The 22,448-nt window shown below is 39.6% G+C and overlaps 1 protein-coding gene across 4 annotated transcripts in view; it reads left to right on the top strand.

Moving 5' to 3' along the window:
* Positions 1-20,692, top strand: part of ELP1 (elongator acetyltransferase complex subunit 1) — a 58,687-nt gene extending 37,995 nt beyond the window's left edge. For 2 of the 4 annotated variants that reach the window (XM_072842301.1, XM_072842300.1), the window contains exons 30-37: positions 5,036-5,098; positions 5,471-5,531; positions 6,938-7,051; positions 7,568-7,679; positions 11,434-11,561; positions 12,019-12,173; positions 14,875-14,950; positions 18,493-20,692. In XM_072842301.1, coding sequence (XP_072698402.1) covers positions 5,036-5,098; positions 5,471-5,531; positions 6,938-7,051; positions 7,568-7,679; positions 11,434-11,561; positions 12,019-12,173; positions 14,875-14,950; positions 18,493-18,560 — 777 coding nt within the window. In that variant the 3' untranslated portion in view covers positions 18,561-20,692. Of the gene's footprint in view, positions 1-5,035; positions 5,099-5,470; positions 5,532-6,937; positions 7,052-7,567; positions 7,680-11,433; positions 11,562-12,018; positions 12,174-14,335; positions 14,737-14,874; positions 14,951-18,492 lie in introns of those variants that run through there. The other 2 variants (XR_012038470.1, XM_072842302.1) reach the window with 2 other exon arrangements.
* Positions 20,693-22,448: the final 1,756 nt, after the last annotated feature.

Genomic DNA, 22,448 nt, shown 5'->3' with positions numbered 1-22,448 from the left:
GTTTTCAGCTTAAGGTTAGAATAAAGTGGCTGTGAACAATCTGGTACAAGTCTTTGTGAGGACAGATGTTTGCATTTCATTTGGGTAAATAACCTGTGAGTGGGAATGGTAGTGACGTAAGTGGGATCCGTAACTTTGTAAGGAGGTGCAGAGCTGCTCTGCAGTGGCTATATCATTTTGTGTTCCCATCAGTGATGTGTGAGTACCTCCTCTGTTGCTCCTGTACTCCCTACACTGGATGTATTACTTATTTATGGATATGTAACAAATCACCTTAGAACTTAGCTTCAAATGACAAACAAAATATTTGTTTCTCTGAATCAAGAATCTGGGCAGGGCTTAGTTTAAGGCCTGTGGCTCAGGGTTGTTCAAGGACTGCAGTTGAGGTGTTGGCCAGAGCTGGAGTTATAGGACTTGACTAGTATTTTTTTTTTTCCACTTACCAGTTTTTTGTTGCTAGTAAATAGAAATATAGTTTTGTTTTGTCTTATTTTGATTTGTTTGTATGTTGACCGTATATCCTACAACCTTGCTGAATTTATTTATTATTTCTAGGACTGTTTGGAATAAATTCTCTAGGATTTTCTATATTAATGAGCATAGTTTCTGTGACTAGACAGTTTTATCTTTTTAATTCGTATGCCTTTATATTTTTTTCTAGCCTTACTGTATTAGCTAGGACTTCCAGTATAGTGTTGAATAGAAGTGGTAAGAGTGGATGGGCATGGCATTCTTGCCTTTTTCTTATAGTAGTCTTTACCAGTCTTTCACTGGTAAGTGTGAGGTTTGCTCTTGGTTTTCAATAGATGTAAGAACCTGGCAGGGCTATTGGAGTTGGCAAACTATATAGCCTATGGGCCAAATCTAGCTGGCCACCTGTTTCTATAAATAAAATTATATTGAAACATAGCCACACCTATTTGTTTATGTATTTTTTGTGACTGGTTTTGTGTGTGCAGCCACAGAGTTGAGGAGTTGCGACAGAGATGGTCTGGCCCACAAAGCCTAAAATATTTGCTTTCTGGCCTTTTACAGAAAATATTTGCCAATCCATGTCTTCTTGGCTTAAGGAAATTCCCTTCTGTTCTTGGTTCTAAGAGTTTTTATCATGAGTGGGTATTGAATTTTGTCAAATGCATTTCAACTAAGGTATTTTTGTTTTAGATCAGTGCTAGGGTGAGTTACATTGATTTTTGAATGTTAAAGAGTCTTGCATCCCTGGGTTAAACCTACCTTTGTCATAATGTATTATTCTTTGGTGAATTCAATTTGTTGAAATTTTCTTGAAGATTTTTATCCATAAGGGGTATTGGTTTATAGTTTTCTTGTTATGTCCTGAATATGTAAAGAAATTTTACAGCTTAAGAACAAAAAGACAACCCATTTTTAAAATGACCAAAAGATTTGAATAGATATTTCTTTAAAGAAAATATACAAATGGCCAACAAGTATGTGAGAAGTTGTTCAGTTTCATTGTTCATTAAGGAATGCAGATCAAAACCACAATACCTACTAGAATAGCTTTAATCAGAAAAATGAAAAATAAGTTGGCAAGGATGTAGAGAAACAGAAACCCTTGTATATTGCTGGTGGGAATGTAAAATGGTACAGCCTCTATGGGAAACAGTTTAATGGTTCCTTAAAAAGTTAAACATATAACCCAACAGTTTCACTCCTGTAAATATATACTTAGGAGAAATGCAAAAATATGTCTACAAAGAAACTTGTGTGCAAATGTTTATAACAGCGTTATTTATGATAACCAAAAGGAAGAAATAGCCCAGATGTCCATCATGACAGATGAATGGATAAATCATGAGATACACACGTTTATTTGTATGCACACAGAAGAATATTATTCAGTTGTAAAAAAGAATGAAAAACTGATGGATGCCTCAATTTGGATAAACCTTGAAAACATTATGCTAAGTGAGGTATCCAAAAGGACTAGTAAGGTAGGATTCTACTTACAATGAGGTACTTAGACTGGTAAAAGGAGAATGGTGTTTGCCAGAGGCAGGGGTAGAGAAGCATGGGAAGTTATTGTTTCACGGGTATAAGGTTTCAGTTTTGCAAGATGAAAAACATTCTGGAGATGGATGATGGTGATTGTTTCACAACAATGTGAATTTACTTAATGCCACTGGGCTATCTGGTAAAAACTGATTAAAATGGTAAACTTATGTGCATTTTATTATAATCCAAAAAATTAATTAAAAAAAAAAGGAACAGGGGCATCTGGGTAGCTCAGTTGGTTAAGTGTCTCCTTTTGGCTCGGGTCATGATCCCAGGGTCCTGGGATCCCTTCTCAGTGGAGAATCTACTTCTCCCTCTTCTCCTGCTCATTCTCTCTCTCTCTCTCTCTCTCTCTCTCTCTCTCATTCTCTCACAGACAAATAAATCTTTAAAAAAAATACAAAAAATTTAAATCTTAAAAAAGGAACAAAGACCTGATACATGCTACAACTTGGCTAAATCTTGAAAGCATTATGCTAAGTGAAAGAAGCCAGACACAAAAGGTCACCTATTGTATGGTTTCTGTGGTATGATAGAACCCAAGGAGGCAAACCCAGGAAAAAGGCACATCAGAGGTCACCAGGGAGGAAGGGAGTTGGAAGTGGGAGTGTTTTTTTTCGGGTGATTTAAAAAGCTTTGGTGGTTATACAACACTGAATATAGTAAATGCCATCAAGTTGTACTTTATTTATTTAGGTGCAAAGTGGTGGTTTTATTTAAAGTACAGGGACAGGATCTGTTGGCAGAAACAAATTGTACACTTTACTGTGCTTGTATGTCATGTGATTGCCACCTCAGTAAAACCCTCTCCCTCTCTCTCACTCTTTCTCTGTGGGTCAAACAGCACATACCCTGCTATGTCCGTTTGTGGACCTGTGGTCTAGGCCCGTTAGTGTGGTATATGCATTGGGGTCTGGGAAGAAAATTTATTTTATTTTATTTTATTTTATTTTATTTTATTTTATTTTATTTTATTTTATTTTATTTATTTTATTTATTTATTTATTTGTCTGTCTATCTATCTATTTATTTATTTATTTAATTTATAGAGAGCGAGAGAGAGGCAGAGACACAGGCAGAGGGAGAAGCAGGCTCCACGCAGGAAGCCCAACGTGGGACTCGATCCCGGGTCTCCAGGATCACACCCTGGGCTGCAGGCGGCGCTAAACCGCTGCGCCACCGGGGCTGCCCGAAAATACTTATTTTATTTAATATTTTTAATTAAAAATAACTTAAAGTAGTATGTATGTATTGTAGATTGTTTAAAATGCTGAAAGTTGGGCAGCCCCGGTGGCCCAGAAGTTTAGCGCTATCTTCAGCCCAGGGCATGATCCTGGAGACTCAGGATCGAGTCAGGCTCCCTGCATGGAGCCTGCTTCTCCCTCTGCCTGTGCCTGTGCCTCTCTCTCTCTCTGTGTTTCTCATGAATAAATAAAGTCTTTAAAAATAAATAAAATGCTGAAAGTAAATAACAAAACACATCATTCCTATCACTCAAGAGATTGTTGCTATTCCCTCCAATTTCTAAATCTTCCTAGAATGCTCTCTCTGTGCACACACATAGGTACATACATGTACATTTTTAAAGAAAAGGAGATTATACTGTGCTGTTCTTAAATTTGCTTAGTTTATGTGGTTTTCATCTTTCTCTGTTAACACATTTTAATTTATCTAATAACTAAAATTCAAGTCCCCTTAATGGTTCCAAAATTTTTCCAGTAGATTGATCCAAAATAGGTTCCTATCTAGGGTCATGTATTACATTTTGTATCTTAGGTCTCTTAAGTCTCTTTTAACCTAATGCATACTCATCTTCCCTCTTTTTATGACAGTGATTACTAGAAGAAACCCAACCATTTGTCTTAAGTATTTCACTTTAAAAAAAAATAAAGATTTTATTTATTTGAGAGGGAGAGAGAGAACACTCATGTGGTGGGGAGGTACAGAGGGAGAAGTAAAGAGAATCCCAAGCTGACTCCATGTTGGTGCAGAGCCCAGTGAGGGGGTTGATGTCACAACTCTGAGATCCTGACTTGAGCTGAAATCCAAGAGTCAGATGCTTAACTTGACTGAGCCACCCAAGCGCCCCAAAGAACAGATTTTAAACTTTTTACCCTTTAAAAAGGTAAAATACAACACCTGGATACTGAGCATGGAGCCAGCTTTAGATTTTTCTCCCTCTCCCTCTGGGCCTCACCACCACCCACTTAAAAAAGATAATTTAAAAAAAATATGTTTTGCTTTGTTTACTTCCAGTTTCACAAACTTCTAGTTATAAAATAAATCACAGAAATGAAAAGTACAGCTTGGAGGGTATAGTCAATAATATTCTAATAAGGTTGTGTGTTGACAGATGTGACTATACTTACTGTGGTGAGCGTTGAGTAATGTACACAATGGTCAAATCACTATATTGTACACTTGAAACTGATAATAACATTGTATGCCAGCTATAATAGTATAAAGATAAATAAGCATGAAATGTACATATAAAAATGTTTTGTTTTATATGCTTTACAAATACAATAATTATATATTGTGGCACATGCTCAAACATTTTTACTAGTAAAGCTACAAGCATCAAAAATTTTTGAAGACTTAGGATATGCACGTGTGTGCTACACTCATGTTTATTACACTCATTTTTCAGTTCAGTTTGAAGTTTTTCAATATAAAAGTTGGAGAAAAAATAAACATTGAAGAGCAAACAGACGAGTATAGAAGCCCCTAAATCTGCCGAATCAAACTGAGTGGTGTAGCCAAGACATGGGATTTCTGTACCTCTGTAGTGGTGTTGATGCTCAAGGATGAGAGGAGATGAGGCTGTGTTTTTTATAGTTATTTTCAGAATCTGCATCACCTTGGACTCTAGGCCAGACATGATACTAGAAACTGGGACTACAAGGGACAGGCTGGAAGGCAGAGAGCCCGCTCTGTAGGCAGCTCTGCACTTTGTCGTGGTGGCATCTGACACGCTTGCTCCATTCACCTGTTCTCTCCCTTGATGTTTCCTTGTCAGGATTATGAAGAAGCTGTGCTCTTATTATTGGAAGGAGCTGCCTGGGAAGAAGCTCTGAGACTGGTAGGAAAATTTTTAAAGTCCTCCCTGTGTTGGGTGCTTAGCAGAGCGAGAGCGCAGTGGAGACGGGGTCAGCTGGAATCCCTTGTCCTCTGAGGCTAATGAAATTAAGTCGTAAGAGTATAGGTTCCTGGTCTAAGGATTTTTAAAACCATTTAAAACCTTTATTCTTGATGTTTGGAATTAGTTTTTTAAATGTGAAATATTACTGATTTTTACTGAAATTACTTGAATGTTTGTTAGCTACCTTGTAGAGGCCTGCTTCTCTTGAAAATACCTCGTAACCTCTGAAAGTGATCCATTTCCTTCCTAGTGTCTTAATTCTATAGTGACTTACAGTTTTCTTGCCTAAAATTACTGTATTTTTCTTTTTAGGTATATAAATATAACAGACCAGATATAATAGAAACCAATGTAAAACCTTCCATCTTAGAAGGTAAGGGTTACATCTCAGAATCCTACATTTGGAAGTGTAGACGTGGGGAACAACGAATACTCACTCTGTTATTACACTTTAATAATGTTTTACAGAGAGTTGATCAGAATTCTCCACTGGGTGTGACACTTAACTCTGACCAGGATTTTTAAATAAGCTAAACAGTTAAATGGGTAATATACAATATATTTGAGTGTTAAAAACACATCATATGATATGGTTAAGAATTTTTATATTTGAGAATAGTTGGTAAACTTGAATATGAACTAGATATTAGATAATGGAGTTGTCAGTGGCCAATTTCTTGCATTTAATCGTTGTATTGTGCTTATATTAGATAATGTCCTTTTTTTTAAAGATTTATTTATTTATTAGTGGGGGAAGGGGCCGAGAGTGAGACTCTCAAGCAGACTCCCCTTTGAGTGTGGAGCCTAAGAGCTTAATCCCACAACCCGTGAGATCATAATAATATCCTTATTCTTGAGAGATGTTCTGAAGTATTTAAGAGGGAAGGATCATATCTGCAACCTACTCTCAAAAGGCTCCACAAAAAAATAATAGTTCTCTTGTGTGTATGGAGAAAAACAGGAAGCCAAAAATACGGCAAAATGTAAATAATTAGTAAATCTAGGTGGAGGGTATATTTGTACATTGAGTTTTACCAGTTCTGGAATGCTCGGGTGATCACTATGACTCCCTTAAAAGTAGAGTGGGAAAGCAGGACATCAGTTTGGCTTACAGAAATTTCCAGGGATGAGGGTTGGTTGTAAGCTCTGCCTTTTTAAGCACAGTTCACTCTGAGATCTGACTTTTGGGCCATGTACAGATACTCACATACTTACCCTGCCTGCATCCCCCTCTCCCATCTTCATTAGCACCATGGGAGGATTCTTTCTGTATCATTCACCTAGGTACCCCTACCTGGTTACTGAAGGCTTCAGTCCTGACCCTGCAACTGTCCATCGAACCAGCTCTTGCTTAGATTTTTTTTCCCCCTAATGAGCATGTAGAAAAATGCTCACTATTTGTCTGCATAGGCCTAATACCCATGTTTAGGAAGCATCTCAGTGACTGTCCTTTGTTTTTGTTAACAGCTTACTTGTACATTCCTTTTCTTTGCTAGTCCACTCCTAAGTTAGATACCTAGTCTTTGTTCTGGTGATTTTATCAATTTAAAGGCAGAAAGTATTCCAGGATGATGTTGATGAACTCTGAGATTGGAAATCTCAATGTACATGTAGTTCATTCTCCTAAAACGTTGTAGGTTAATTCTCAATAAGAAAAAAATCTTACTTGGAAAACCTAAGTAACCTGTTTCATTTTGTTAAATTCTTACTCCCTCACTGCCCTCCTAGTTTTTTTCTCTTAAACATCTTGCTCAAATTATTTTCTATCTGCACCCCCAGCCCAGAAGAATTATATGGCACTTCTGGACTCTCAGACAGCCACATTCAGTCGCCATAAAAAACGTTTATTGGTGGTTCGAGAGCTCAAGGAGCAAGCACAGCAGGTGAATCTGGGTGAGTGTCTGCGTGAAGATATTGATGCTCTGGCCCGGTGGGGACACATCACACTTTGTCTTAGTGGCTTATTGTGCTTCCTGACATGTGATTACCATGCCAGGGGACATCTGTGCCCTCTGAAACCCCTTAAGGGCCGTGTATGTCTGTGTTTTGTGTGTTGGGGGGGGGTGCTGGAGGCAGGACTAAGCAATCATAAATGGGAAGAGCTCTACCACACATTCCCTCCATCCCCACCAAGCAGAGCAGCTGACGTACATTTTACAAAATGAACCTCCTTGCCCTTGTCCCTTTGCTTTAAAAGAAAGAAAAGAAAAAATGAGTTGGTATTGGTGTGATGGTGTATGGTAGTAATAACTTTATTTAGTATTCTCTCATTTCACTTTGCGATCTACTTTGTAAGAATTTTCATCCATCCTCAGCTATGTCCCGGTTAACTATACTCCACTTGCCCCACTGAAGGTAAACCTACATTAGCAGGGAGTTTTCATTCTGTTTCTGATTGTTCTTTTCTAGATGATGAGGTGCCCCGGGGTCAAGAGTCAGACCTCTTCTCTGAAACTAGCAGTGTCTTGAGTGGCAGTGACATGAGTGGCAAATACTCCCATAGCAACTCCAGGATATCAGCGTATGTATCATGTTTATTCAGCACATTGACCATGCCCTGGGTGTATGGAGAAACTGCAAGTAAGTAGGTTCTTTTTCAATAGGACAGTGCAGGGGAGAGAGAGGACAGTTCTCAAGACCAGGATGTAGTTTTGTGCAAGGACTTTCCCCACATATCTAAGAAATTAGGAAATGTTTTCTGCTTAGCTTTGTGGATTGTGTGTTTACCCATGCGCATGAAGCCCTTACACTGGTACTCAATTGTTATGACATCTGATTATGTATTCATTTAACAAATAGTAGGTGACTGGACTGTGTAGGCACTGAAAACATTAAAAGATTATAAAGAGGGGCACCTGGGTGGCTCATCCAGTTAAGTGTCTGCCTTTGGCTCAGGTCATGATCTCAGGTTCCTGGGGTCGAGTCTTGCATCAGGCTCCCTGCTTAGCGGGGAGTCTGCTTCTCCTCCATCTGCCCCTTCCCCCTGGATGTGCTACCTCTTTCTCAAATAAATAAAAATCTTAAAAAAAAAAAAAAAAGATAAAGATTGTAGGCATCCTCAGTTCAAAGTCAGGATTAGAAGAGGTCATCATGCTTATGCAGAACACCCATATGCTAGTTGTAGTGGATATTACCAGAAACTTTTAAGGAGGTAAGAACTTATAGTCATCCTTGGGGAACATAAAATGCAAGATTGTGTATTTAAACTGAATATTGCTTTAGGAATTCAGAATAGAGATTTCTGAGGTTATGTAGGGTGATCAGAAACAAGAAGAGAGGCAGCTAGAAACTGGGCTTTTCAGAGTCAGGACAACAGAGTCCCAGACAAGACAAGTGGCATAATTAAAGGCCTCTGAGCAGGAAAGATACAGGATTTGTGTGTGTGTGTGTGTGTGTGTGTGTGTGTGTGTGTGTGTGTGTTTTAATTTGACTATTTAAAATTTAAATGTAATTAACATATATTATTGGTTTCAGAGGTAGAAGTCAGTGATCCATCAGTTTTTATAACACCCAGTGCTCATTACATCACCAAGTTATCCCATCGCCCATCCCTCTCCCCTCCAACGACCCTCAGTTTGTTTCCTATGATTAAGAGTCTCTTATGGTTTGTCTCCCTCTCTGATTTTGTCTTGTTGTTTTTTCCTCCCTTCTCCTGTGATCCTCTCTTTTTCTTAAATTGCACATATGAGTTAGATCATATAATAATTGTCTTTCTCTGATTTAGTTATTTCCCTTAGCATAATATCCTCTAGTTCCATCCATGTCATTTCAAATGGCAAGATTTCTTTCTCTTTTTTTTAATGGCTAACGTAGTATTTCGTTATATATATTCACCACATCTTTATCCATTCATCTGTTGATGGACATCTGGACTCTTTCCATAGTTTGGCTTTTGTGAGCATTGCTGCTATGAACATTGGGGTTCAGGTGCCCCTTCGGATCACTCCATTTGTATCTTTGGGGTAAATACCTAGTAGTGCAATCGCTGGGTCATAGGGTAGCTCTGTTTTCAACTTTTTGAGGAGAGCCTCCACACTGTTTTCCAGAGTGGCTGCACCAGCTTGCATTCCCACCAACAGTGTAGGTGGGTTCCCCTTTCTCCACATCCTTGCCAACATCTGTTGTTTCCTGACTTGTTGATTTTAGCCATTTTGACTGGTTCAGTGTGATGATATCTCATTCTGGTTTTGATTTGTATTTCCCTGATGATGAGTGATGTTGAGCATTTCTTCATGTGTCTGTTGGCCATGTGTATGTCTTCTTTGGAGAAATGTCTGTTCATGTCTTCTGCCTGTTTCTTGACTAGATTATTCTTTGGGTGTTGAGTTTGATAAATTCTTTTTTTAAAATTTTTTATTTATTTTAATTTTTTTATTTACTCATGAGAGACACAGAGCGCAAGAGAGAGGCAGAGACACAGGCAGAGGGAGAAACAGGCTCCATGTAGGGAGCCCAACATGGGACTCGATTCCGGGTCTCCAGGATCACGCCGTGGGCTGCAGCCGGCACTAAACTGCTGCGCCACCGGGGCTACCCTGATAAGTTCTTTGTTTGTTTTGTTTTTTTTTTTTAAAGATTTTATTTATTTATTCATGAGAGACACAGAGAGAGAATGAGAGGCTGAGACACAGGCAGAGCGAGAAGCAGGCTCCATGCAAGGAGCCTGATGTGGGACTTGATCCCGGGTCCCCAGGATCACACCCTGGGCTGCAGGCGGCGCTAAACCGCTTCACCACCCGGGCTGCCCCCCCTGATAAGTTCTTTATAGAATTTGGATATTAACCCTTTATCTGATAAGACATTTGCAAATATCTTTTCCCATTCTGTTGCTTGTCTTTTGGTTATGTCGACTGTTTCCTTTGCTATGCAAAAGTTTTTATCTTGACAAAGTCCCAATAGTTCATTTTTACCTTTGTTTCCCCTTGCCTTTAGAGACATGTCTAATAAAAGTTGCTGTGGCCAAGGTCAAAGAGGTTGCTGTCTGTGTTTTCCTCTAGGATTTTGATGGATTCCTATCTCACATTTAGGTCTTTTATCCATTTTGAGTCTTATTTTTGCGTATGGTGTAAATAAATGGTTAATTTCATTCTTCTGCATGTAGCTATCCAAATTTCCCAACACCATTTGTCGAAGAGACTGTCTTTTTCCATTTGGATATTCATTCCTGCCATGTCAAAGATTAGTTGACCATAGAGTTGAGGGTGCATTTCTGGGTTCTTTATTCTGTTCCATTTATCTATGTGTCTGTTTTTGTGCCAGTACCACACTGTCTTGATGATTACAACTTCATAATGGAGCTTGAAGTCTGGAATTGTGATGCCAATAGTTCTGGTTTTATTTTTCAACCTTCCTTTGGCTATCCAGGGTCTTTTCTGGTTCTATACAAATTTTAGGATGATTGTTCCAACTCTGTGAAATAAGGTGATGGTATTTTGATAGCGATTGCTTTGAATATATAGATTGCTCCAGGTAGCAGAGACATTTTAACAATATTTTTCTTCTAATCCATGAGCATGGAAATTTTTCCATTTCTTTGTGTCCTCAGTTTCTTTCATGAGTGTTCTCTAGTTTCTGAGTACAGATCATTTGCCTGGTTGGTTAGGTTTATTCCTAGCAATCTTATGGTTTTGAGTGTAACTGTAATTGTTCATATATACTTTATTATATTCAAATTTTACTATGCTAATTTAAATTTTACTTTATTGCCTTTAAGTTTGTTTTTTATTCTAAAATTTAAGTTGGTTCTTCCGTTTTTCTTCCAGCTCTCATTATCAGATATAACCTCATTTTACTCCGTATTTTATTTTTATTTATTTACTTATTTAGTTTTAAAGATTTTATTTATTCATGAGAGACAGACAGAGAGAGAGAGAGAGAGAGAGGCAGAGACACAGGCAGGGGGAGAATCAGGCTCCACTCAGGGAGCCCGACGTGGGACTCGGTCCTGGGTCTCCAGGATCACGCCCTGTGCTGAAGGCGTCACTAAACCTCTGAGCCACCTGAGCTGCCCTACTCTGTATTTTAATCAGAATTTCAAGACCAGATACTACTTTTTAGGGTTTTCTTTATTACTTCCTGCCTTGAAGACTTGCCTCTCCCAAATTTATTTTAGCTGTTACTCCTAACACCTCATCACCATTTTTCCCCAATATACATACCATCTATAGACTCTCTGGGTTCTCAGAAAGTTTTGATGGCCAACAGGTACATTTATTTTAATCTATTCAGTGCAAAAAGAGCCCCTTCTATAACGTCTTTCTAACGTCTTCTAATAGGCGATCATCTAAGAACCGCCGCAAAGCAGAGCGGAAGAAGCATAGCCTGAAAGAAGGGAGTCCACTGGAGGATCTGGCCCTTTTGGAGGCACTGAATGAAATTGTACAGAGCACTGAAAAACTGAAAGGTATATTCTCAATACTGGTGACTCTTGCTCCAAAAAAAAGTGAATGGATAGCACAGAGTTCAGTGGTAATTAAAGTAGTTTTCCCAACTTGAGGAAAGACAGAAACTTTCGGCAGGAAACATCCTTTCAGGGCACATTCCTGAACCACTCTTAGCTGGTAACCTAGAAGCCTTCCTTCACTGGCCCCCCGCCCAGGCACTGTGGGAGACATCAGTGCCAAAGCCAAAGTATAGGTAATGGATTATGAAGACATTGCTTCCTGCTTGGGCCCCAGTATGTTCCTTTTTCTTTTTGAAGTAGAAATGTTGAATTATTCCAGCATTTGGGAAGAAAAATGTGGGAGATAGCAACTATAGTGTGATATTAAATATTTTTTTGCTTGGGAAAGAAACCATGATATGATCCAGCAAGGAGCTGGGGACCCAAGTAACCACTTTTTCAAATTTCTTCTCTCTAGATGAAGTACACAATATTTTAAAGATGCTCTTTCTCTTTGAGTTTGATGAGCAAGGAAGGGAATTACAGAAGGCCTTTGAAGATACCCTCCAGCTGATGGAAAGGTCACTTCCAGAAATTTGGACTCTTACCCACCAGCAGAATTCAGCTACACCTGTAAGTTTTCCTCAGAGACAGAATGTGCATTTTTAAAAAATCATTTCGCAGGTTCTTATGTTCACACAGTCTCTTAAAAGTCAAAGCAAAAAATTTTCTTATTCTTAAAAACATAGTATGCTGTAGTTGCATTACCTTAGGCTTATGTTTAACCTGTTGGTAAGAAGATTTCCTATTTGACTACACCTTGGCCTAGGTTAAGTTTGTTTTTATTTCTCCTATCCATGTGAAACAGCTGTCATGGAAATGACAGGCAAGTCAGACAGTTGCCCCCGCCTTCAGTGAAATCGGAGTGGAGAAGGGGGATGCTGGGGCCACAGGTGGCCTCTTACTTCCCTGTTCAGACTTTGGAGGGGATCAGAGTTCTTTAAAGTAACCCAGACAGGGGCACCTGGTTGGCTCAGTCGGTTAAACATTTGACTCTTTTTTTTTTTTTTTTACATTTGACTCTTGATTTCAGCTCAGGTCACGATTTCAGGGTTGTGGGATGGAGCCCCACATTGGGCTCCATACTCAGCACAGAGTCTGCTTGAGATTCTTTCTCCCTCTACTTCTCCCATCTGCCCCTATCCCCATTCTCACACACACTCTCTGTGAAAATCTTCAACAACAACAAAAGTAACTCAGACAATTGCTTTCCCTTTTGTTTTATGGAAAATTTGACTTAACACTTCTATCTACCGTTATGAGGATCTTTGCTACTTATGTTTAAGGCAGTTGTGTCCTATCAGGAATGCTGAATTGTTACCATCTCTTTATTGTGTATACCTTTGCTCAGTCTCTCACACCTGAGGCCTATTGTTAAGAGTTTCTGAGTTTCTGTTTTGATTTAGAAAGGCTGGTGTGTTGGGCTTGGTCCATTAAGGAAAACAAGCACAGCTATTATTTTAGCAGAGAGAATTTAATATATGGAACTAATTGAACAAGTATTAGAGAACTGAAAAGGCAAAAGGGCGCACAGAGAAGGAACACCAAAATAGTAACTATGAGAGAACAAAGGAAGAATTTGGGATTATTACAGTTTAAAAGCTTGGGTGTGGGGCCTTGCTGAGCTGGTTCTTAACCCTCTAAGGAGGGGTGCCAGCCAACTGGTGCTGATATTGCTGAGGGGGCACGATGGCTCTAAGTCTATAGAAATAAGCAAACTGGAATAAACAGCCTCTACCAGGGTAAAGAGGTGTTGCGTGAAAACAAGGAGCGCACCCCTGTTTTTCCAGCCCTGCCCTCTGTCGGGTGTCTGCTGTGGGTGGAGCATAGTGAGCCAGGTGGCAAAGGTGGGATGGTTTCTCAGGCTCCCAGTCCCAGCGTCATAAGCACTGTAGAGAAGGGAGGATTTGGAGCCTGGGGAGAAACTGGTATTGAGCTCACTGATTGGAAACACTTGAGCTTTACTGGGGCCTCAGTTTCCTCAGTTATAAATGGGGATAGACCGCCGTATACACTTCACTAGACTGCTCTGAAGGTTAGATGAAAGGGTAGATGGAAGCACACATAGCATACCATAAAAATAAAGTTGAGAATCAGCACCCCATAAGTATTTGAATTTACTAAAATAGCTATTTCCTAGAAGAAATGTGATCATCCTCAAAACTATACTGGTTTTTTGAAGCTTTAACACTTTATTGTACCTCCCTATGCTCTTCCCTGCTCTCTTCCCTACTCTTTTCTATTCAGATCGTATTTTAATTTTTTAAAATTTAAATCTTACTTACTCTACAATACAGTACTGGTTTCTGAGTAGAATTCAGTGATTCATCTTACATATAATAGCCAGTGCTCATCACAAGTGGCCCTATCACCCGTCTAGCCCATTCCCCACCGTGTCCCTCCGTCAGCCTTCTGTTCTCTATCAGAAGAGTCTCATGGCTTGTTTCCTTCTCTCCTTTTCTTCTTTTCCCCCTTCCCATATGTTCATCTGTTTTCTTTCCTAAATCCTATATATGAGTGAGGTCATACGGTATGTGTCTCTCTCTGACTGACTTCATTTAGCGTAATACGTTTTAGCTCCATCCATGTTATTGCAAATGGCAAGATTTCAATCCTTTTGATAGCTGAAGATCATATTAATTTCTGAGACACCAACTTTAAGAGTCTTCTGGGGAAATAAAACTAGAATTCTGTGTTTGCTCTGGTTGGTAAATTGTGGTAATGGCCTTGTACAGGATCCCGTGAGTCCTGGGGAAGTGCTTTGAGCAAGACATTGCTGCTGAGAAGGTGCCCCCAAGGATATGCATGCTGAGCCAAGTGAAGACAAAACAGAGGGATGGCCAGTGCCCCCTGAGGCTTATACAGACACAGAATTCCTATGAAGTGTCTTGTTTTACCTTGAACACGTGTGCACAGTTTCCTTTCTACTCCATGATATGCAAGTATTTGTTTTAATATCAAATTCCCACAAATCTTTGAGTGCAGTTTGATACTCTGTATTCTATAGCATCTTGTACTTCTCCCCTCAGGGTATGACTTGCTTATTTGGAAAAGACAGTTACCTTCTTATCATTACCTTCTCTTCTGGAAGAAAGGAGATTGGGACATCTGAATTGAGACTGGGAAAACTGGCAAAGTAAAATCATGAAGGAAAAGAGAATAACTATGCTTGATACCATGAAAATGACGTATTTACTGCTGGTGAAAGTTTGGCTTTTGGTATCTGTAGTCATTAGAAATATAAAATAACCTTTCCTGATTACTTTCTGCTTAGGTTCTAGGTCCCAATTCTACTGCAAATAGTATCATGGCCTCCTATCAACAACAGAAGACTTCAGTACCAGTTCATGGTTAGTATTTTTTCCTTTTCATGATCACAGTTCTCAGCAGAAGGAGTATCTTTGTATAAGTGTTGAGAAGGTCAACAGTATGAGGAGAGATCAGGTATTGACTACAATTTTCCCTCAATTTTATGACTTTTTAATAAAAGTTTAGTGCCTCTAGTTGTAAGAATGGGAGGGGTGGGCAATCCAACATGACATTAAACATATGAATTTTTAAACGATTATCTTGACATAACACTGCCCATACCCTGGTGTACACTTGTCCATACAAACACATCACAGTTGAAGTTGGAGTCTAAACAGTCCAATTTACATATATATTTTAAGGATCCTTCTGAATCATCATTTTGGCTCTTGGCAGTTAAGCATTGCATCTTGGGGACATTCTCATAATCATCTTCAGGATTAACAATAAAATTTGTTACATTCTTTGTAACCAAAGAATGTTAGCATTTCATTTACATTTCCTATTTAAATTTACCTAAAATGTTTTGTTTTGTTTTGTTTATTGGTCAGGGAGATGATTCCCAATTAGACTGCAGAGCCCTTAAAGTTAAAAGCCCTAGGGGATCCCTGGGTGGCGCAGCGGTTTGGCGCCTGCCTTTGGCCCAGGGCGCAATCCTGGAGACCCGGGATCAAATCCCACGTCGGGCTCCCGGTGCATGGAGCCTGCTTCTCCCTCTGCCTGTGTCTCTGCCTCTCTCTCTCTCTCTGTGTGACTATCATAAATAAAAATAAATAAATAAATTTTAAAAAGTTAAAAGCCCTAAAGGCTTTCTTTTTTAAATTTGGTTAGAAACAGATCTTTTTGGTGCCTGAGTATTTACCCTGCAGGTGGCTCAATCAAGCATACCGGCCTCTTTCAGAAGTTAGTGGTATATTTTGAAATAATTGGGAGTTTTTACTACTGTAATTTGTATTTTCTGAATATTTTTTCCTTTAAATGCTATGCTATACCAGCATTCTGATGACATTTGAAGTAGCCTTTGGAGTATACAGTAAGTTTGAAGTTTAATAGCTTATGTTGCTCCTGGGAATAAATGATCTACTTTCCATCCAGCCTGGCTCATGTATCTGGACAGTAACTACTATGCTCCTATCTCTCCTTCTTCCTGAAGGCTGACTGCTTTTGCTGTATCAGTCCTGACATACACGTAGTGTTCTGAGTTGCTAAGAGTTCATCTTAGATCTGAGGCAGCTTGGTAATTGCTCAGCTTGTACTCTGCAATCTAGGTGTGATTTCTGCCCCACTTTCCTCACTATTGGCCTGCTGCTGACCTTGAGGTCAAGTCTAGACATCTTTCCCTAGAGTATTTTGGTGGCTTTATCAAAGAGCCCTTGCATTTTCCAGCTGAGCCTTCAAGACACTAATATTTTGAGGGTCTTCAGTATCTGAATACATAAGTATTATCAGTGTCCTTGTGGTTACAAGATGGTGTAGGAGAAGAGAGGTTCTCATATTCTAAAAGTAGGCAGATGAACTACTGACAAAGCCCCATGCACAGATGCCTCAACTGCCCCTCCCAGCTAAGGGTACAAGTGAGTAGTTAAGCACACTCACAGAGTGGGATCTGTGACATGATGGGCATTTTCTCTCTTTCACATTTACAGCCCAGTATCATGCAGATCAGTTGTAAATCTTGCAAAAATGTAGGGTTTCATAAAATGGATTAAAGTGTTCTCAGAAAAGTGCTTGAATTTTTGTAGCTGAGTTGGGCTTGTTAGTTATAGTTGATAACAAATTAAGTGCTTCAAATGGGAATGACTATCAAAAGATTAAGAAAAGTCCTTGGAAAATTGATAAGACCCTCAAAGTATTTTTGCAAACGTAACTCTTGTACAGAGAAATTCAAACATGGAAAGGTGAAGGATGTTGTGCCTTGTCTTACAGTTTGTCAGAACAATTACTTTCCTGCTAAAAAGTGAATGGTTGGTATTCTTAGTTAAGTGTAGAAATCAAATGTAATTATAGTTATGTCTAATTTTTAAAAAATAGAATAGTTTATTTTCATAACCTGTTTCTTTTTTCTTTTTAAGATCATTTAAAGTTTAGTCAATATTTCACATGAAATGATGGACCTTGCTGATAATGAATTTCCAGTATCAGTGTCCTTAAATTAGGAAAATCTCCTGTGGTCTTTTTGTCTATCTGGCTTTTTGTTTAGGGGAGTAGAAAATATTAACTGTACATGAAATTATAAAGCTGATGTGATTAGTGGTAAAAATCTGGATTGTACAGAAAAGTATGTCAAAGAGTATTAAAATTTGATAATTTCTAGTACACGTAAGTATATGAAAATCATATTTTTAAAAACATCTTATTTTATCACATTGTTAAATATTCTTAATACTTTTTAATACAGATGTCCTTCTGTTGGAAGTGTATTACAAACAATGCTGAGAAAGAGTGCCTTTATATATACGTATTTTCTCATATCTAAGCTACCTCTATATCTATCTCTGCTACCACAAATCTGATTGAAAGGGGCCCCAGGTGGAGCCATGTCTCTTGATCTTAGGGCTGTGGGTTCAAGCCCCATATTGGGTGAAGAGATTGCTTAAAAATAAAATCTTTAAGGGGATGCCTGGGTGGCTCAGTGGTTGAGTGTGCCTCTTTGGCTCAGGGCGTGATTCTGGAGTCCCGGGATTGAGTCCCACATCAGGCTTCCTGCAGGAATCTGATCTCCCTCTGCCTATGTCTTCCTCTCTCTGTCTCTCATGAGTAAATAAAATCTTTTAAAAAAAAAAAAATCTTAAAAAAAAAGGAAAAAGGCCTGGGAGTTTTATCTAATAGTGACAGTTATACCGTATCCTCCTCCTCCTCCTCCATTTGCTTTTTTCTACAAATATTATAGGGACATTTTTATTGATTGGCATATTCATAGAATTTATTTATTAATTTTTAAAAAGATTTTATTTATTCATGAGAGAGAAAGGCAGAGACACAGGCAGAGGGAGAAACAGCCACTCCCCCCCCCACTCCCCCCTTCCCAGGTGGGGGGCCTGCTGTGGGACTCAATCCCAGGATTCCAGGATCAAGATCTGAGCCAAAGGCAGATGCTCAACCACTGAGCCACCCAACCACCCCCGTTCATAAAATTTATCATAAAAGTATTTTCTATTCATTAATTGTTAACCGAATAACATGCTCCCACATTTTTTTTCTCTTTTAATTAAGGTAAATTTTGTAGTGAAATGTACAGATCGTAGGTATACAGTTTGATGAGATTTAATAATTACATATGGCCTTGTAACCCCCACCCCCTCCCTCTCAAAATATAGAAAATTCTTCTACTTTGTATCACTCAGTGGGCATTTTTTCTTCTACCCTTCCCTATGCCCAAAGTGGAAATCTTTTTTCTTGGGGCAGGGCCTCCAGGCTGTTTACTCGGACTGAAGGTTGTGAGGGTAACAGGAACATTAACTCTGGTCTGTTGGTTATCTTATAGCTGCAAAGCCCAGTCGCCCAGTTTTAGCACAGAGTTACTGCCTCAGCTTGCCCCAGCAGGAAAGTGTGTCTGTCACAGTTTCCCTTTCCTTTCTTCTAGATGCTGAGCTCTTTATTCCCCCGAAGATCAACAAAAGAACCCAGTGGAAACTGAGCCTTCTAGAGTGATGGAGGCCAGCAGAGATGGTTTTCCTTGCACTCCTCCCTCCTCAAGGACTGGCTTTCGGGAGCTGGGAAGAGTAAAACGATAATCTACCTTAGTGGTGTGCAGAGTTGCACAGTGGACCTGAGCAGACACCAAGCAGTTCTGCTTTATTTTATTTTGTGCATAATTTTAATCCTTAGCAAACCAGTAAGCTTTAGCCAATATTGCATCATTTTGTAAGAATTACTGTTCTTTTGTTTAATGCTGTTTGAGAGCACATACTATTTATGGTAATCAGAAGATTGGCTTTCATTTCACAGCTCCCAGTCTGATTCATTTTGGGACCTTCGACAAGGTCACATAATTAATTGATCTGTGTTTCAGTTAATTGAGAGTGATGTTTCATGGCTTCTACCTCAAAAGCGTGAAGAAAAGAAAATAATGTTTTTAAATTGTTTTTATGTTCCTGGAGGAGAGATTTATTATATAAAAAACATGGCTATTAGCGCTACAAACATTTGGTGAAATTTAACCCCTCAAAGGACTTCTTCACCTTGACCTAAAGCAGAATAAGTAGCTAAATATATCCTTTGAAATTCTAAGCTTTCAGATCCTGACAGCTGTTACTTTGTTACATCTTACCAGGGCAGGTGCTTCTAGTTATAACATTGAGCTCACATCACCTTAGGGACTATTTTTCCCGCCTGTGAATTTTCTGCTGATGAGTTGGCAGTGTTAGAGCTGGAACCGATTAGAATTTCTGAACCAGTATCATGCACATTGGGTATGGTGAACAGTGGTGCACAGTTGCAAGTTGTTCCTTTCTTCTCCCAAGAAATTGCTGTCTTTAGCTAAAAGGTTTCTGTCAGTGTCGAAGCCATTTCATTTATTTTTCCTTATGGTGCTTCACTGACCTTTGTCTTACAGTTATTTTCTTTGGAAAAAAAATGAGAATGTTTTCTCTTTTTTGAGAAGTCTAGAAAAAAGCTTAGTTCATTTTGACAATGATTTTGTGGCAGTTTCCTGGGTAAAGTTAAAAATTTCTTCCATGCTTTTAGTATTGGAACCGGGCCTTCATGACTGTACATAAACGATTATGGAGTATAGATAGGCCCAGAATTGTAATTACAGTCATTCCCTAAATAGCAAAATGTTAACTATAGCATCTAGGTGTGTTTGCTTGTATAATTAAACTTTTCTGTGTGTCTGAAAATTTTCACAAAATAATAGGAGAAAAAAGAAGGTACTTCCTGCCCTGTAGAAATCTACTTTTGGAGTCATACCCATAATTGATTAGCTGTAATTAAGTGCCCCACACTGAAAGGCTGCAAGTGCTTTATGTCTACTCTTCGACCTGGGTAAATGAACATGGTAACCTACATGACTTTTTAAATATATTAGAGTGCTCTTGTTAAGGACAATGGTAAGGGCACCCAACGCCTGATGGATTGGAAATAGAAGTAAATGTGTCCCTTGATAATACTGTGACTTTTCATAGATGTTCCATGTCCTTAGGATAATGTATTGAAGCAGCAAGAAAGAATTTGCTGAATACAAATTACTATCAATTACTATCTCTTTCCTGTGACCAAGATGGAGCTTTGTTCCTTTGGAGAAGCAGCAGGTGGGAGCAGACCTTCCGAACTGAAGGCAAAATCAAGGAAGAATTCATGGGGAAAGTGCAGTGTATGGGAAGAAGAGAAACTTGTGGAAGTGACGAACACTTAAATTTGGGGAAAGGCTCTGTCAGGATTCTAGATAAGAATATATAATTCTACCACTAAATTGGAACTCTGTCCCAAAGCAAGTTCATGCTGCAGTAAGCTGAAAACCCCAGTTATTTTGTTGGTCCCCTTGAGTCAGCTTGGCTCAGATGCTCCAGACAGCAAGAGGAAACTTGGAGAGGACGATCTCCTACAATCAAAGTGCATTAAATTTATGCTTAAAAAAAAAAAACTGAGGCAGGAGGTAATGTTTTTATTATGTCCCAGTGTAGCTTGGTGTAATTTTTTAGCACTGCCGTACACTTTAAAATACATTTTCCATACATGTCTCCATGTATGTACACACACGTGTTCACCTTTCAGGCATTGTTTATAGTCCTAATTGGAGAGGGTGTTTTCAAAAATAAAACTAATGATTCTTTGTAATTTAAGGTGACTACAAGCTTGGGAAGCAAAATCAGCTTTTTTTCCTGCCTTCTTTGCCACCTCATCAACATGTGCTTTGTTAGAAGCACCACCTGGACAATCTCTTGGGAGTTTCTGGCTTCCTGTCCTTTCTCATCTGTCATAATTAGTAACATCGTAGTCACCAGGGAACCGTTAATACCCAAGACGTTGTAGACAAGTCAAAGCTAGTGCAGTGGCTTCTTGGGACGCTGTATTGATCTTGTGTTCTGTGCTCCGTGAGCCCTTGCCTGTGCTTCGCGCCTACATTAATCCTACTGGTTTGCTGGTGCCAGTCGGCCGTGCTTACCAGGCCTGGATCCAGGGCCGGACATTTCAGTCTTTGAGTCCATCTGGGCAAACCTGGATATTATGACAATGGCTCTGAGGGGCTTCTCCCTGGGGATGGTAGAGATGCCCTACCGCTCCTGTGAGTGCTTGAATGCGTGCATTTGGGTGTACGTGTGACTACACCATGGGAAGGGACGCCGAGGTGACTTAGTAAGCGTCTGAGTCGGGTTGTGGTCTCAGGGTCGTAAGATGGAGCCCTATGTCAGGCTCCGCGCTTAGTATGGAGCCTGCTTGAGATTCTCTCTCCCTCTGCCCCTCCCCTCCTGTCTCTTTCCCTAATATAAATAAATCTTAAAAAAAAAAAAAAAAAAAAAACAAACATGTAAGACTTTGGGGCTCCTGTATAAGAGAAGTCTAGCTAGCTCTGGTGATCATCTCCCAGAGGCCAGTTACTAGTATTTCAGTGTTTATCTCTGTTTTTTTTACATCAGCTGTGTGAAGTAGGCATTAGGATTCAATTTTATAGGTAAGTGGACACAGGCCACACAGGTGATAGTGAAATAGGGTTTCAAGTTAGAGTTTGAAGCCCATTTCTTTCCACTGTTTGATGCTGCTCCCTGCCAGTGTTCAGATGCTGAGGTTTAGAGATAGGGCAGGGAATGTTTTGGGAACTGTCCTAAAAAAAATCTATGTTCCATTTACAAATGGCCCTGTAAGATGATAGGGAAGGGCCTCTCTGGTCTTAAGGGACTGTGTGTGCCTTCTGGCCCCTCAGTTGGGTTAGAATGACCAGCATAGGGCCGGTTCCCACAAAACCTACACCATTAGCCCTGGAACCGGCAGCCTCTATCCTGTGCCCATCCCAGATTCCAGCCGTATATCCGATAGGCTGATGGGGAATCTCGTGGGAGACGAGCAGCTGAAGAGTTGCCCCCTTTAGACAGATAGGTGTACCTTACTCATATGCCAGGTTTCACCAGCTTGTCACCATGATGGCTTGATAAGAACTGATACTGAGACCTAAGTGACTGTTGGAACTAAAAGTACAGTGGAAGCAGGGATCAGACATCTTCATCAGCTCTTCACAAGCCTTCATGGAGCATGAAGTGTACTCTGCTGCTTTGTGGGAGACTGTACCATAATAGCATGCTTCCTGCTGTTTATCAAAAGGAATGTGCCTCTACGCCCCAGCAGCCCTGACGCTCTAACCTATCTTCTTCACACTCCCCTTCTGAGCAGATTTAACAATGCAGTCGTTCCTGAAGTGGGGAGTACAAAAAAGGGACAGTCGTTCTAAGCTTGTTTTTCCCAGGAATGTTTACACAAGCAACACGTAATACAGGTCTGTGTTTCACACATACCCCGACTTTTGTTTGCCAGCTGTATATTTTAAGGCACCTGTTGCATATACGAACTTGCTCTTACCAAATCAGGACACAGAGACACACGCTA

This window comes from Canis lupus, chromosome 10, assembly GCF_048164855.1.
Source record: "Canis lupus baileyi chromosome 10, mCanLup2.hap1, whole genome shotgun sequence".
NCBI classification, from domain to species: domain Eukaryota; kingdom Metazoa; phylum Chordata; class Mammalia; order Carnivora; family Canidae; genus Canis; species Canis lupus.
This window is presented reverse-complemented; position numbering and strand designations above follow the sequence as displayed.